This window comes from Ixodes scapularis, unplaced genomic scaffold, assembly GCF_016920785.2.
Source record: "Ixodes scapularis isolate PalLabHiFi unplaced genomic scaffold, ASM1692078v2 PGA_scaffold0__279_contigs__length_252992795, whole genome shotgun sequence".
NCBI classification, from domain to species: Eukaryota; Metazoa; Arthropoda; class Arachnida; order Ixodida; family Ixodidae; genus Ixodes; species Ixodes scapularis.
Genome location: NW_024609835.1, coordinates 231,474,806 through 231,486,558, shown reverse-complemented (window position 1 = coordinate 231,486,558; position 11,753 = coordinate 231,474,806). Strand labels below are relative to the sequence as shown.

General features: G+C 45.4%; 1 protein-coding gene across 1 annotated transcript; it reads left to right on the top strand.

Annotated features, from left to right (window-relative positions):
• Positions 1-3,140: 3,140 nt before the first annotated feature.
• Positions 3,141-9,238, top strand: LOC120841220. Its single transcript, XM_040212077.1, has 3 exons — positions 3,141-3,302; positions 8,771-8,952; positions 9,028-9,238. The coding sequence occupies exons 1-3, from the start codon at positions 3,141-3,143 to the stop codon at positions 9,236-9,238; spliced, it is 555 nt and encodes a 184-aa protein (XP_040068011.1).
• The last annotated feature ends 2,515 nt before the right edge of the window (positions 9,239-11,753 follow it).

Genomic DNA, 11,753 nt, shown 5'->3' with positions numbered 1-11,753 from the left:
AGCATATCTGAGAGTCGGATAGACTAGCACGTGAATCACCGAGTCGAGTTTACCTAAGAATTCGCCCCTTCTCTGCCTCTGCCTCGTAGACAAGGCAATATCTCGTGTATTTAAACTTGCCCAGTAGAGTGCTTACATTTTCCTGTTGACACATTTCACAAACTGTTTTGAATACGATTGCTGGTGTGCCGCTCCTTGGGTATGGCATTCCGTAAGACATCGCGCAGAGCTGGTAACAGCTCTTCTCGTGCTCTCAGCTGACGAAGATGAAATGCCCAAGGAACAAGAGAGGAGTGTTGAAACGTATGAAACGTCATACCCGTCGACCCGCGTCAAATCGGGCAGATCGTTTCTACCCATGTTTCCGGTATCGAGTACAATCTTTGCCAGATTGAGAGGTGAATTCGGCGAATTAAACTTGTTACGAAAATTTACGAATTGAAACGGTTTTGTAGTTCGAGGGCCTTACAGTTTGCAGTATAAGCATGTATTGCAATGACATTCATCATAAAGTATATTAATAGTCTTAGTTTATTAGTATATTGAACTAAAACTACTTACTTTAATTGCCATACTGAATAAGTTACTGTATTTGCCATATTTTCCCTTAGTGTCCGCTCGGGATCATAAGCCGAAGCATAGAAAACTATTTTCGATCTCTCGTTATATTGGCATTATATTTGTAAAATTTAGTGAAAATGGGTTACATTATACGTATATTTATTTATAGTTTAGTGGTGCTTGAGATAATCCAATTTAATTTTGAAATATATTTTAAGCACTCTTGCGTGGTATCGCGACACTGTAACTCGGTATTCTTTAGAGATTCGTAAAGGTACCGCTTAGCCTATATTAACGTAACTATAACAGTATCAACCATTACATTTTTTTCCTAAAATAACTGCAAAGTAACGAGGAAGACACAGTGACTTCTCGGATTAATGGACCCTATTTTTCTGAGACTACAGTGGGCTTGAGACTATGAAGAGTCTTGGCCCGACAGTATAAGTGAAATTATAAAACCAGAGCTTAAGGGCCCGTTCGCACACTTGCAACCGACTACGACCGAATGAGCCACGACCGTTTTTTTTTAGCTTCTGAAGACCGGATGGGCTGCTGCGGGCATAATCATTCACAAGAGGCTTAAAAACCGGCCCCGTTTTCAGTCGGTTGTCGTCAAGCGCAAGTGTGTGAACGGGCTTTAAGAATTTCACCTTTGCTGTAATCCGTTGGCACGAATGGCGAAAATGCCTGCACACCTCTGTTGTTTTTTTTAATTATTATTATCACGCGTTTTCTTTTTTTTTTTTTTGTGTCAAAATCTTTTTTTTTTTTTTTGTGCCGTTTCGGACCTCCTGGAGTGACCTTAGCTGAACCAACCCCTTTTCCGAAAAATAAAAATAACGACTTGCGGGGACGCGTGGACATTTAGTGGTCAGCCGTTCTGCGCTTGACGAGGGGACGAGGGCCTCTGTCTTCAGTCACAAGGCTGCATTTTTAATTGCACTCGAAGCAGCGGAGCACCTGGTTTTGAGGCTAGTCTCCAAAGATCTTCTTTTTTTTTTTGCAAAAGGGAGCCACAGACGACGTTTCTATTGGCCGACTTGACCTCTCCCAGGGGCCGTACGCCGGTGGTCCGTGGTCGAGTGTTTTTGTTCCACACCGCGCAATTTTAACTTAAAAAAAAAAAAAAAACTCCGGAACGCATTATGACATTACTTTGTCCTGATTCTGTTCAGTTCTTTCTTTATTTTATTTGATAATATAGGTATTTTAAATAATCCAAGTCTAAATTTACTGACTACATGACCCCGTTCTCATCTTTGTAACGTACCGGTTCGTTGTTTATATGATAGAGAGAGAAAAAAAAAAGAACGTCAGAACTTAAAAAGAAAAAAAAAACAGTTCGATGGAAATTTATTATTGGAGGAAACTTCTTCACATTTGTTAGAAAGCGAGTAACCCTGCACACGCCGCGACTGCATTGCGGGTTATGCGGATGACGAAGCAGTTTTGTTTTCTTTATAAACATTTCACGGCCGATTAATCAAGATCATCCAAGCCCATAAAAGCATTCGGCAGCGTCGAATAAACGTTCAGTCTGTTGGCAAATCAGACACGCTGCCCATGGCTCCCTTCGTCAGCGCCTGAGACCGGCCAACTCACCCCGCACCACACGCACCATGTCCATCGCGGTTCCTCAGTTGAACGAAAGCACTGATCAGCGGACCTCCTATTTGACGTTCTTGGGGGCGTTCTTCGACGGGAATGCGGTGACCGATGCGGCGAAGAAGCGGGCGTTGCTAGTGTCAGCGCTGAGTACGAAGATATTGAAGTTTTGGAAGCATGCAGTTCATCTACAGCGGTCAATGAGGTCAAGTGTGACGAAGCCGTGGAGCAGTTAGGTATTTGCTACGCACCAAAACCGACCGAAATCGCCGAGAGATTCATGTTTTTCAAGAGAGATCCGAATCCAGATGAGTCTGTACAGGAATATTGCGTTGCGCTTTGCCGCCCAGCAGAGACCTGCAACTTCGGCGACACTCGCAAACGTCTACTCCGTGATCGCATTCTCTGCGGAATCACAAACGCAGGTTTCGGACAACTGTTGCTCACTAAAAGATAATTACAAGCGACCGCAATGTCTTCAACCTGAAAGCGGCCGAAAACGCGGCGCTCGCTGCGAAAGACGCGACTGTAAGCATCGCGGACATGGAACCGACGCTGAAGTTGCATGTCAACGCGGTGACCCAGGGCCCACATCGCCGAGCGCCACTTGCTCAAAGCTCCCACAAGAACGCGACTATCGTTTGCTCATGCTGTGGAAACTCGTTGCACAACATGGAATCGTGAAAGTTCAAGAGGGCCTCATTGCATCACTGTGGACGGATTGGGCATATTGCCCGATGCTGTTGAGACCGGATGACTGGCAAGGAACGGAAAAATCATAAAGGCGGGATGAACATTAGTGAGTGTAGCGGTAGCGTATCTGACGAGGAAGGAAGCTTGTTAACGCTTCGATGCTCCCACGCCAGGTCAGACACTTTGGTTGGTTTAGAGGAAACGGTAATGGCGGAAGTTTGTTTGGGCCGGGATGCCACTCGGGCGCTTTTTTGTGTAACCGGGACCCGATTAGAAACATGAACGCCCGCGGAGCTCCTGTCTTCAGTCCTTCAGCCGCCAGAACCCATGGTCCAGCCGCAGGTACTGCAGCACCAACGGACGATCGGAACCTACAACAGCTTCTCGAGGAATTCGTGGAATTGTTCGAGCCCGGATTTGGGACAGTGCACGGCCCAAAGGTGAGTCTGATCTTACGCCCTGACGCTCAATTGAAGTTCGTTAGAGCAAGGTCTGTACTCTACGCGCTACGCGATAAAGTATCCAGCGAGTTAGATCGATTAGTGGCCGAGGGTCTGGTTGTCTGCGGTGCCCCGCTCTGCTTGGGCTGCCCCAATAGTGCCGGTGGTTAAGAAGGGTGGTGATATCAAAATATGTGGAGATTTTAAGGTCGCTGTAAATTTGGCTTGCCATACCGAACAGTACCCATTACCTGTTATCGGAAACATACTTGCGTCTCTTTGTGGTGGTGGGCTCTTCAGAACGTTGAATTTGAAAAACGCGTATCTTTGCCTTGACGAAGACGCGAGACAATTGACAGTGATTATCACGCACAAAGGCCTGTTTTGCTACAATAGATTACCGTTCAGTATTGCATCAGCACCAGCCGTCTTCCAGCTCAAAGTCGAATCCGTTTTGAAAGATTTTCAGGGGGTTCAGGTCTACCTGGACGACGCACTGCTGGTCAAGAAGCAAGGCGATTCATCGCTCCGGCAAGTGCTACAGAGGCTGCGGGAGCATGGTGTCAAGCTGTACTAAGACAAATGTAAGTTCCGTCAGAAAGAGGTCAACTACCTAGTACACAAAATAGATGCATCGCCGAATGTCACCTCGGCTCGATCACAGACTTGCCTGCACTATCACGGAGCAATCGACACTCATGTCACATTTGACTGAGGCGCGCGCAGCACCGAGAAAATGACACTGCATAGGTGCACCCCATGACCCACTACTTGGTGAACGCGAAGCATCCCTCAGTGCCACGCGCTTTGTGCGGTCACTGTAAGGGCAAAACATGAACGGGTGAAAACGGGTGGATGGTTTGAGAAAATCCGCAACGAGTGGGGCGGCTGCTCGCGCCACCTTGCAAGGAATGAAAGTAGCAAATAGCCTTTCAAGTAACAAGTACGTAGGTACTTATTACTCGGTCAATCCGCCAGCCATCGTAAAACAAGGACCATAAAACAATGTGTTTATTTAAACATATGAGATTTTATTCTCAAGAAACATAGCGCGATATTTCTGGTATACGCGATGGTAGTTTGTCACGGAGTGGGTATCTAAATCAAGTAAACCCAATAAAAAAAAAAAAAAGAAAAAAAAGCTTCGAGATTAAACGCGAAATTGCTTAAAAAGAAACAAAATTCTAGGTTCTGACCGGAAAGAAGCGACAGGTCCACGCCCAGTGTGAAAATCAACAGACGCGCGGCGGCACGCAGGGGTTAAAATAAAAACAATAAATTTATTTAGCCAATAAAAAGCCGCGCGACCGCGACCTGACAAAGCATCAGAACGAAACACGAACAAGCGTTACTCCAGCAACACACTCACAAACCTTCGTGCAGCGGAGCCACGAGGAAAACAAAACAACATTCAATTCACGGCACGACGCGAAACAACTCGCCGCTCGCGACGTAAACTGCAGCCGGGACACAAGTTCGCCGGTGGAAAGAAGACGGAAGTCCTGAAAAAGGAATGTCTCTACTGCGGGCCCCAAAATCGAGAGACATGTTCAAACTGGTTGCCGAGTCACCAAGTAACCACGCTGGTCACGTGAAGCCTTCGTCGTTCGTCGGACCGAAGATGTCGGTAAGTCCGAAAACTCACCGACATCTTGGGTCCGACAAACAACGAAGGCTTCACGTGCCCGGCGGGGTTACTTAGTGGCTCGGAGACCGACGCAACGCAGCTCTGCACAAGCACACACATCCCGAAAAGGGAAAAACAGACGCCCGTCGTCACTGCCGGAATCGTAGCCAGAGCAGAGGAGCTGATGGAAATAAGATAGCAACGCCGAAATCGCGTACTCTCGGGCCGTTATGTTTCGCGTGACGGGAGGAACGAAGACCGACGAGGGGGCGATAGAGAGAGGAGGCGCCATAAGGAGCGGAGAGCGTTAACTCGAGGTCTCGGTGCGAGGACCTGCATGGTCTCCTTCCGACGGTGCATCTGGTGCAGAAACGCAACGGTGCCGCGCGCCGCAAGAGGTCCCTGACAAACGTAGTGCAGCTGCAGCGAGACGACCAGGCGAACGTGACGCGTCCTTCGATGCAGCGCAGTGCGCCCAAGACAAATGTGACACCGGACAGCAGTTTTCTCAACCTTCTGGAAGTCACGCCCTCATCTTGTGTATAGTATCATCACATAATCCTCACAACTAGATGCGGTGCCTTGGGCCGCCGTGGTACGAGCTGTTTTCATTCTGCGGTGCCGCCGCATTCCTGGACAAATAAAGATAATGATGACGATGATAACAACGATGACGATGACGATCATTTATTTTTATTATTATTTTTATCTTTATTATTATTATTCTGTAATATTTTGGTTTTGCTTTTAAACATGGTTTTATATAGAAACTTGCTGAGCGTTCATTTAAAGTTAATTTAAATATATATATATATATATCGTTATAGTTACTTCTCAAAGGTAACGACGCTTCTTCTAAGTTTTTTTTTATTTTTTAAGGCTAGCTTTAATGCTAGGTTGTGCAAGCTGGCACAAGGAATACATGACACACATAACGTCGTAAAGGTAATTTGAAAAATGCTAGGATGGCTAGCTACTACTCGTTTAACGATTTCTTAATTATGCAGAAACTGAAAAATAAAAGCAAAGTAACGGCATCACACTCGTCATCAAACAAAAAAAAAAACAACTAGAATTTCAGTTAAATCTTGAAAGGTAGCGCCTTACAGACAAACGTTAACAAAAAAACAAAAAACGTACAGTAGCGCGTTACTTAGAACAAAGTTACTATCCAAGACTTTGAGCGTCATTAAAATCCCTAAATCAGTTAATTCTAAAAATATTTAAAACATGCGAGAAGCATGGCGGCGCGCTAAATTTTCCACCCGTGCAGCAGGCACAAGCTTGGCGATAGAATATTCCCTCATTGCCACCCTTGAGCCTGTTCTGCGGGTGGACACTTCAGCGCACTACCACACTTCACGTTCGATTTTAGTCATCCTAAAATAAACTGTTCTTTGGGTTTTTGATAACGCTCAGGAATTCCTAAATAGAACCATATGTTAATTTTCACTATAGTCCGTTGCAACCTATGAACGAAGGGCGAGGGTGAGACGGGCAGGGGAGGAGGAAGCAGACGGAACTCTGGAGAAGAGAGGCGAAAACCTCCTTCTCTCTTTAGCGTTTCGTCTGCTTCCTCCTCCCCAGCCCGTCTTACCCTCGCCCTTCGTTCTTAGGTTGCAACGAACTATAGTTGAAAGGAAACTGAGAATATATAGTGTATTATTTAGATCATTATTACGTTTTAGAGAATCGTTGACATAATTCATATGTTTGCTTTGAAATCGCTGACGACGGCCTTGTCTGATAGTTTTGCAACGAACAAGCGGGCGACACCATCTGCACGTTAGAACAAAGTGCACCAACCTACGCACAGCGAACGAAGCAGAAGGCACGCACCACAAGCGGCAGATGCGCGGCACAAGCTCCGATGGAACATATCTAGTTGCAACCCAGGCTCAATTCACCTAACTCAGACATTATCTCGGACTGGCCCGCTTGCAGATATCTATCTAAAATATGCAAATTACAAGTCTGTCAGCAAAGAACTCCTCTCGGTATGTTGTCTACCGTTCGTTCGGGAAATTGTTTTTCTCAAACCCTTTATTTGAATGTATTTCGGAATCTCCGTTGAAGCACCCAGTACATTTCCACTGCAACTGGATGTTTTCATCTCAAATCTAGCAAGCTTAAAGTGTATGCTTTTTACGTTATAGTAAACAAATTAATGTTACAGGAGCTTTTGGGCCGGGCAAATTGTGTATTGATACAGGTTGTCAGTGCCAATAATGCTCAGTTGAAAGTCAGCGCTGCGTGTGTCTACCGCCTTCTACTCTGTCCTTGTCCCTGCGCTGTTTGTTTTCCGCCAATATCAAAATGAGTTGCTGGGCGAGTTAACTATACATGTTGTCTTAAACAGCGCAAATAAAGTAAGGAAGGAAGATACAACAGGAAGAAAAGAGCGCTGACTCACTACTGAGGTTTTAAGGAAGAAGTAGTAAAAAAGAAGAAAGTTGTCAAGTGTGGTGGCATTAATAGAGTAGGGAAGGAAGAGGAGATGGAGTTACAAAAAGTAACCTCTCTTAAACAGTTCTTTTAAAGGAATGACAATTTACAATATTGAGATATTCCAAGAGGATATGTCAATCATTAAAACCTCAGCTGTGAGTCAGCCCTCAATCCCCTTCTGTTGTTTCATCCTTCCTTACCTTATATGCGCTGTTTACGTCAACAAGTTCACCCAACTATGTAGCGTGTTTTTTGAGCCTTAGAGGTTGATCGTCAAGAAATATCAAAACGTGGAGGCTACATTAATGCAGTATGTGCATGTTATTTATACGCCAAGGGGAACTTATTATAGGGGCGAATCGCCAGGATAAGTCGGTTGATTACCTTACCTTTTTTAAATTTTTGTGATCATTAAAAATAAACATAGGGGTAAAACCAAAAAACAAAAAAGCTAATCAGCGTCTTGCAAAACTACAGTATTAATTCTTTCGTAAAGACTAGGCGCACGCGGTAAGCGCGGGGGTGCGCTAAAGTTGCCACTCGTACAAGAGGCGCAAGGCTAATGGAGCCAAAACCCGCCTGTGCGGTTTTTCCATCTTGTGCCATCAGCATGTTCGCACCGCCAGCATGCGCACGTAGCCAAGCTGATAAATTTGGTGCATCCCCCCGTTTATTATGTGCCACACATCTTTCTAGAATTTCACCTTTCTAATGGCTTTCAATGACGGTCAGCAAATGTTTATTTGAAGCCAAAGCTTTAGTTGCAATAACTAAAACGGGACTTAACGAATTGAAAATATGTATCCTTTTATCTTGACGATTATTCCAATAAGTTATGGATCCTTCGCCGTATAGCGCACTTGCATAAACCGGGTTACGGCAGTTTCCACGGGTATCAAAAACCAAATCTCTAAATACACTAAAAACTGAACTCTATATTTGCGTCGAGTGATGTGGTAGAAATTTATATTGCCACGTAATTATCCCTCGCTTAACCTTCGTATCCAACACATTATGCGTTTGTATATCCTCACTCTGCATTCCACTGCCACATTAAAGTGGCACTGAAGTGGTTTTTGAGTTCGGGTTTTGATGATGACAACTGTAATTACACGCCCTAAGTACCCCTAAAATCAAAAAAAAATATAGTCATACGGTGATTATTTCTTTAATAAATATGTAAATGAAGGCCGCCAAACCTCGGATCCACCCGAAAACGAAACCACTCTCATTGGTCATCGCACGCATATCAAAACGATCTCGGGCCAAATGGCGTTGAACGACGTTCCGTCGCGCAGCGATCCTGAAATAGCCGCACCGGCCGAACTTTTTTGTCATTCGAGCTTCGATCATGGCGGAGTTCTGTACGCTCGAGGACCTGACGCCGTTAGAGCTTGACATTCCTCGGCAGACAGCCGACCTGGGGATGATTTCCTACGACGCCACTCCGACGTGCGATGTATACGACAGTACCGCATCGGAGTCGTGTTTGGGCTATGAGGACGAGCAGGCGGCCATGTCCGAGGACGAAGACGGCGCCTTTGACGAGACGGGGCGGATCTGCAACACCGACTGGTGGGTGATACGCTGTTTATTTTACCGCTGTATGTGTCATTTATGCTTGTTCTCTTCTTATTTTCTTTCTCAAAGGTGCCAGTGCGGATGTTGCGCGCAGATGCCGACAGCTGACGAGTGCGTCTGCTGCCGCGAGTACCCCACCACCGCGTCGAGGCAACCTGGCTGCCCAACAAGCAACCCGGATTTCGAGACGGTGTGCTTGAATCCGGAGGTGCTCGAGGTCGCCTACCTCATGATGCGCCACTACCGCCAGGACGGAATGGGCACAGCAGCGCACGAGTGAGTTCAACGCCGTAATTTGCTGTTCGGCTAACTTGCAAACCGGTGCCAGCAGTAAAACGTTAGACAGCTACTTTACTATCTGTTTCAGTGAGCGTTACGCACGTTACTTTTCAAACGTGAAGTCACATTAGTGGTTGCATCGCATGTTTTACTTGCGTTTCGTGCCGTGTTTCATTGTGGAGTGCTGGGTCATCATAAAGTAAAATGTTCAAAACCTCGATTGCTGCATCAGTATCTCTTGCTACAGAACAAGTTCGTGAGATCTGGTTAGCTTCATTTTAGCTTATCACTAGTGATGGGACGGATCTTTATCCGAATCTGAAGGTTCGGAAAAATTCGGAAAAGTGGCCGAATCCCAAGCGATTCAGAAAAGTTCGGAAACATTGGGAGCGTTGCCATGGTTGCCAAATCGCTTTGATGAGTGTTTCAACTTTTCGTGATATCACACTCACTAAATTCTCCAAAGTGGACTAAATATATTGTAATACAATATCACAGTAATAAATAAAATGTTCCGCTTTGTTTAAATTATTTCGGATGTTTGTCGAGAACGGTAGCAAGACATCACGTTAAAATTGGTTTCGGTTCCAAATTACGATCTAATAGGCATGCTTGGTACACACACATAGAAATGCAAGCATATTTTTTCATCGCTGCAAGAGATCGATGCCCTACGTGCTCTTCGGTACAGACACATTTCGTGCCCGTAATTACTGTCATAGTGGCACACGACCACACAAGTGAGTATGTTCGATTCGATTATCTCCAACAAGTTTCCACTGAGGTATTGATATCGAAACACGGGAAACAATGTGAAACTCCTGGTTAATGCTGTCCGATTTAGTTAGTGTTTGGTTGCGAACAATGAAGTTGTGTTGGACACCCCTGTGTTGTGTTTCTTTTTCGTCAAATAAAGTTAACGTATAAAAAAACTTGCTGCCGAGAACGGAGAAACGACAGTGCAACGTTTTTCTTCGCCACCGGTGCCGGTACGCGGTCGAAGTTGTGACGAGCAACATTCATCTAGTTTTCGCGCCTTACAGCTACAGACATACGCAGCTTTAGAGAAGGAGACAAATCATTTCCTTGCCTGAATATATATTTATTGTGCGTTGCGTCACATTATGTATAATACACAGCATTTTGCTACATTTTACCGATCACCGCGAAACCGCACAGGAAGCGAAACCATGCATTGGTTAGGCCCACGTCAACCACACCGATCAGCTCTGCTGGACCTTGGCGCCTGCCAGGGTTTAGAACGACAGTTTAGGACATACCATATATTGAAATAAGCAAGACGAAATCTGGTTATATGCAGTAACAGTACCTAAGAAAAGCACAACTGACCACATTTGCGCAGTTTACGACTATTTTCACACTGCCGTCTGCAAACCGCGACGAATCTGATCAATCTCCGAATCTGTCCGAATGCAAATCTCCGGTGATTCGTCCCATCACTAATATTACGTTCACACTATGGACCTAACGGGCGTAACTTTTGCAACAAACGTTGGAACAACATGCATAAACGCTACGTTCAGGGTACACTACTGAACGCTGCGTTCACACCCATTGGAGTAGTGCGCTCAAGTTTCACCTCTGAGTGCTGCGCCACTCGAGACCCCCGTTTGATGCCTTTGAAGTTTTGATATAGCCATGTTCTCCTCGGTAGCAGCGACGGGCTCGCAACTGTGTCGTTAAAAAAGCTGAGCACGGCGGCAGGTGCAGCTTCCAGACCAAATGGTGCGTCGAGACTTTGAACACTAGATAAAAAACAACGAAAAAGCTAATTTCCCTTAGCTTCATTGAAGTCCCTCTCTGAAGTATTCGAACGTTATTAATAGCGTGCAAGCAATTATGATAAAAGCAATGCCCCGTCTCTTTGGCGTGAACTTCTGCATCTCTTTGCCACGCAGAGATGCAGTAGTTCAATCGAGTCAGCATGAACAGTGCTGCCGCATATTTTAGGGTTGTTGACATGCATATTGTTGTGCATGTTAGGCTTTGATCATCTTGTCTGTTGGAATTGACTTTTTCTAACAGTTCTTTGTGATGATTTATGGCCCATTACTACACGATGCAGAACTACAACGAAAAATGGTTGCACTTGTGCGCCATAACCGCTGCTAATTTCTTGTAAATGGAGTATACACTACTGCGGTTCAATTAGCAACATAATATAATGTTCACACATGTCAATTTAATTTGTGGGAAGAATAATGGACACAATCTAGAATTTGCTCCGCTCCTCGGGTTATTTTAGATAGGTTGCTGCTCCAGGCATGAGGGCCCGTTGCAGCACTTTTTTTTTGTTTCTGCTGGTAGAGCCCAGAATCTGCAATATTAAAAGGTTGTGATATTACGTCTTACAGAAAATTATTGTGGTTATTCTTTCAGGCGCAACCGCTACGCCGCCTACCGGCAGTGCGTCGCGTGGCTGTGGCGGCGCCTTGGCCAGCACAACAGGCGACCACTGCCATCCTGTGTGGTGAAGGCCATCAGGGGCCGGTTTC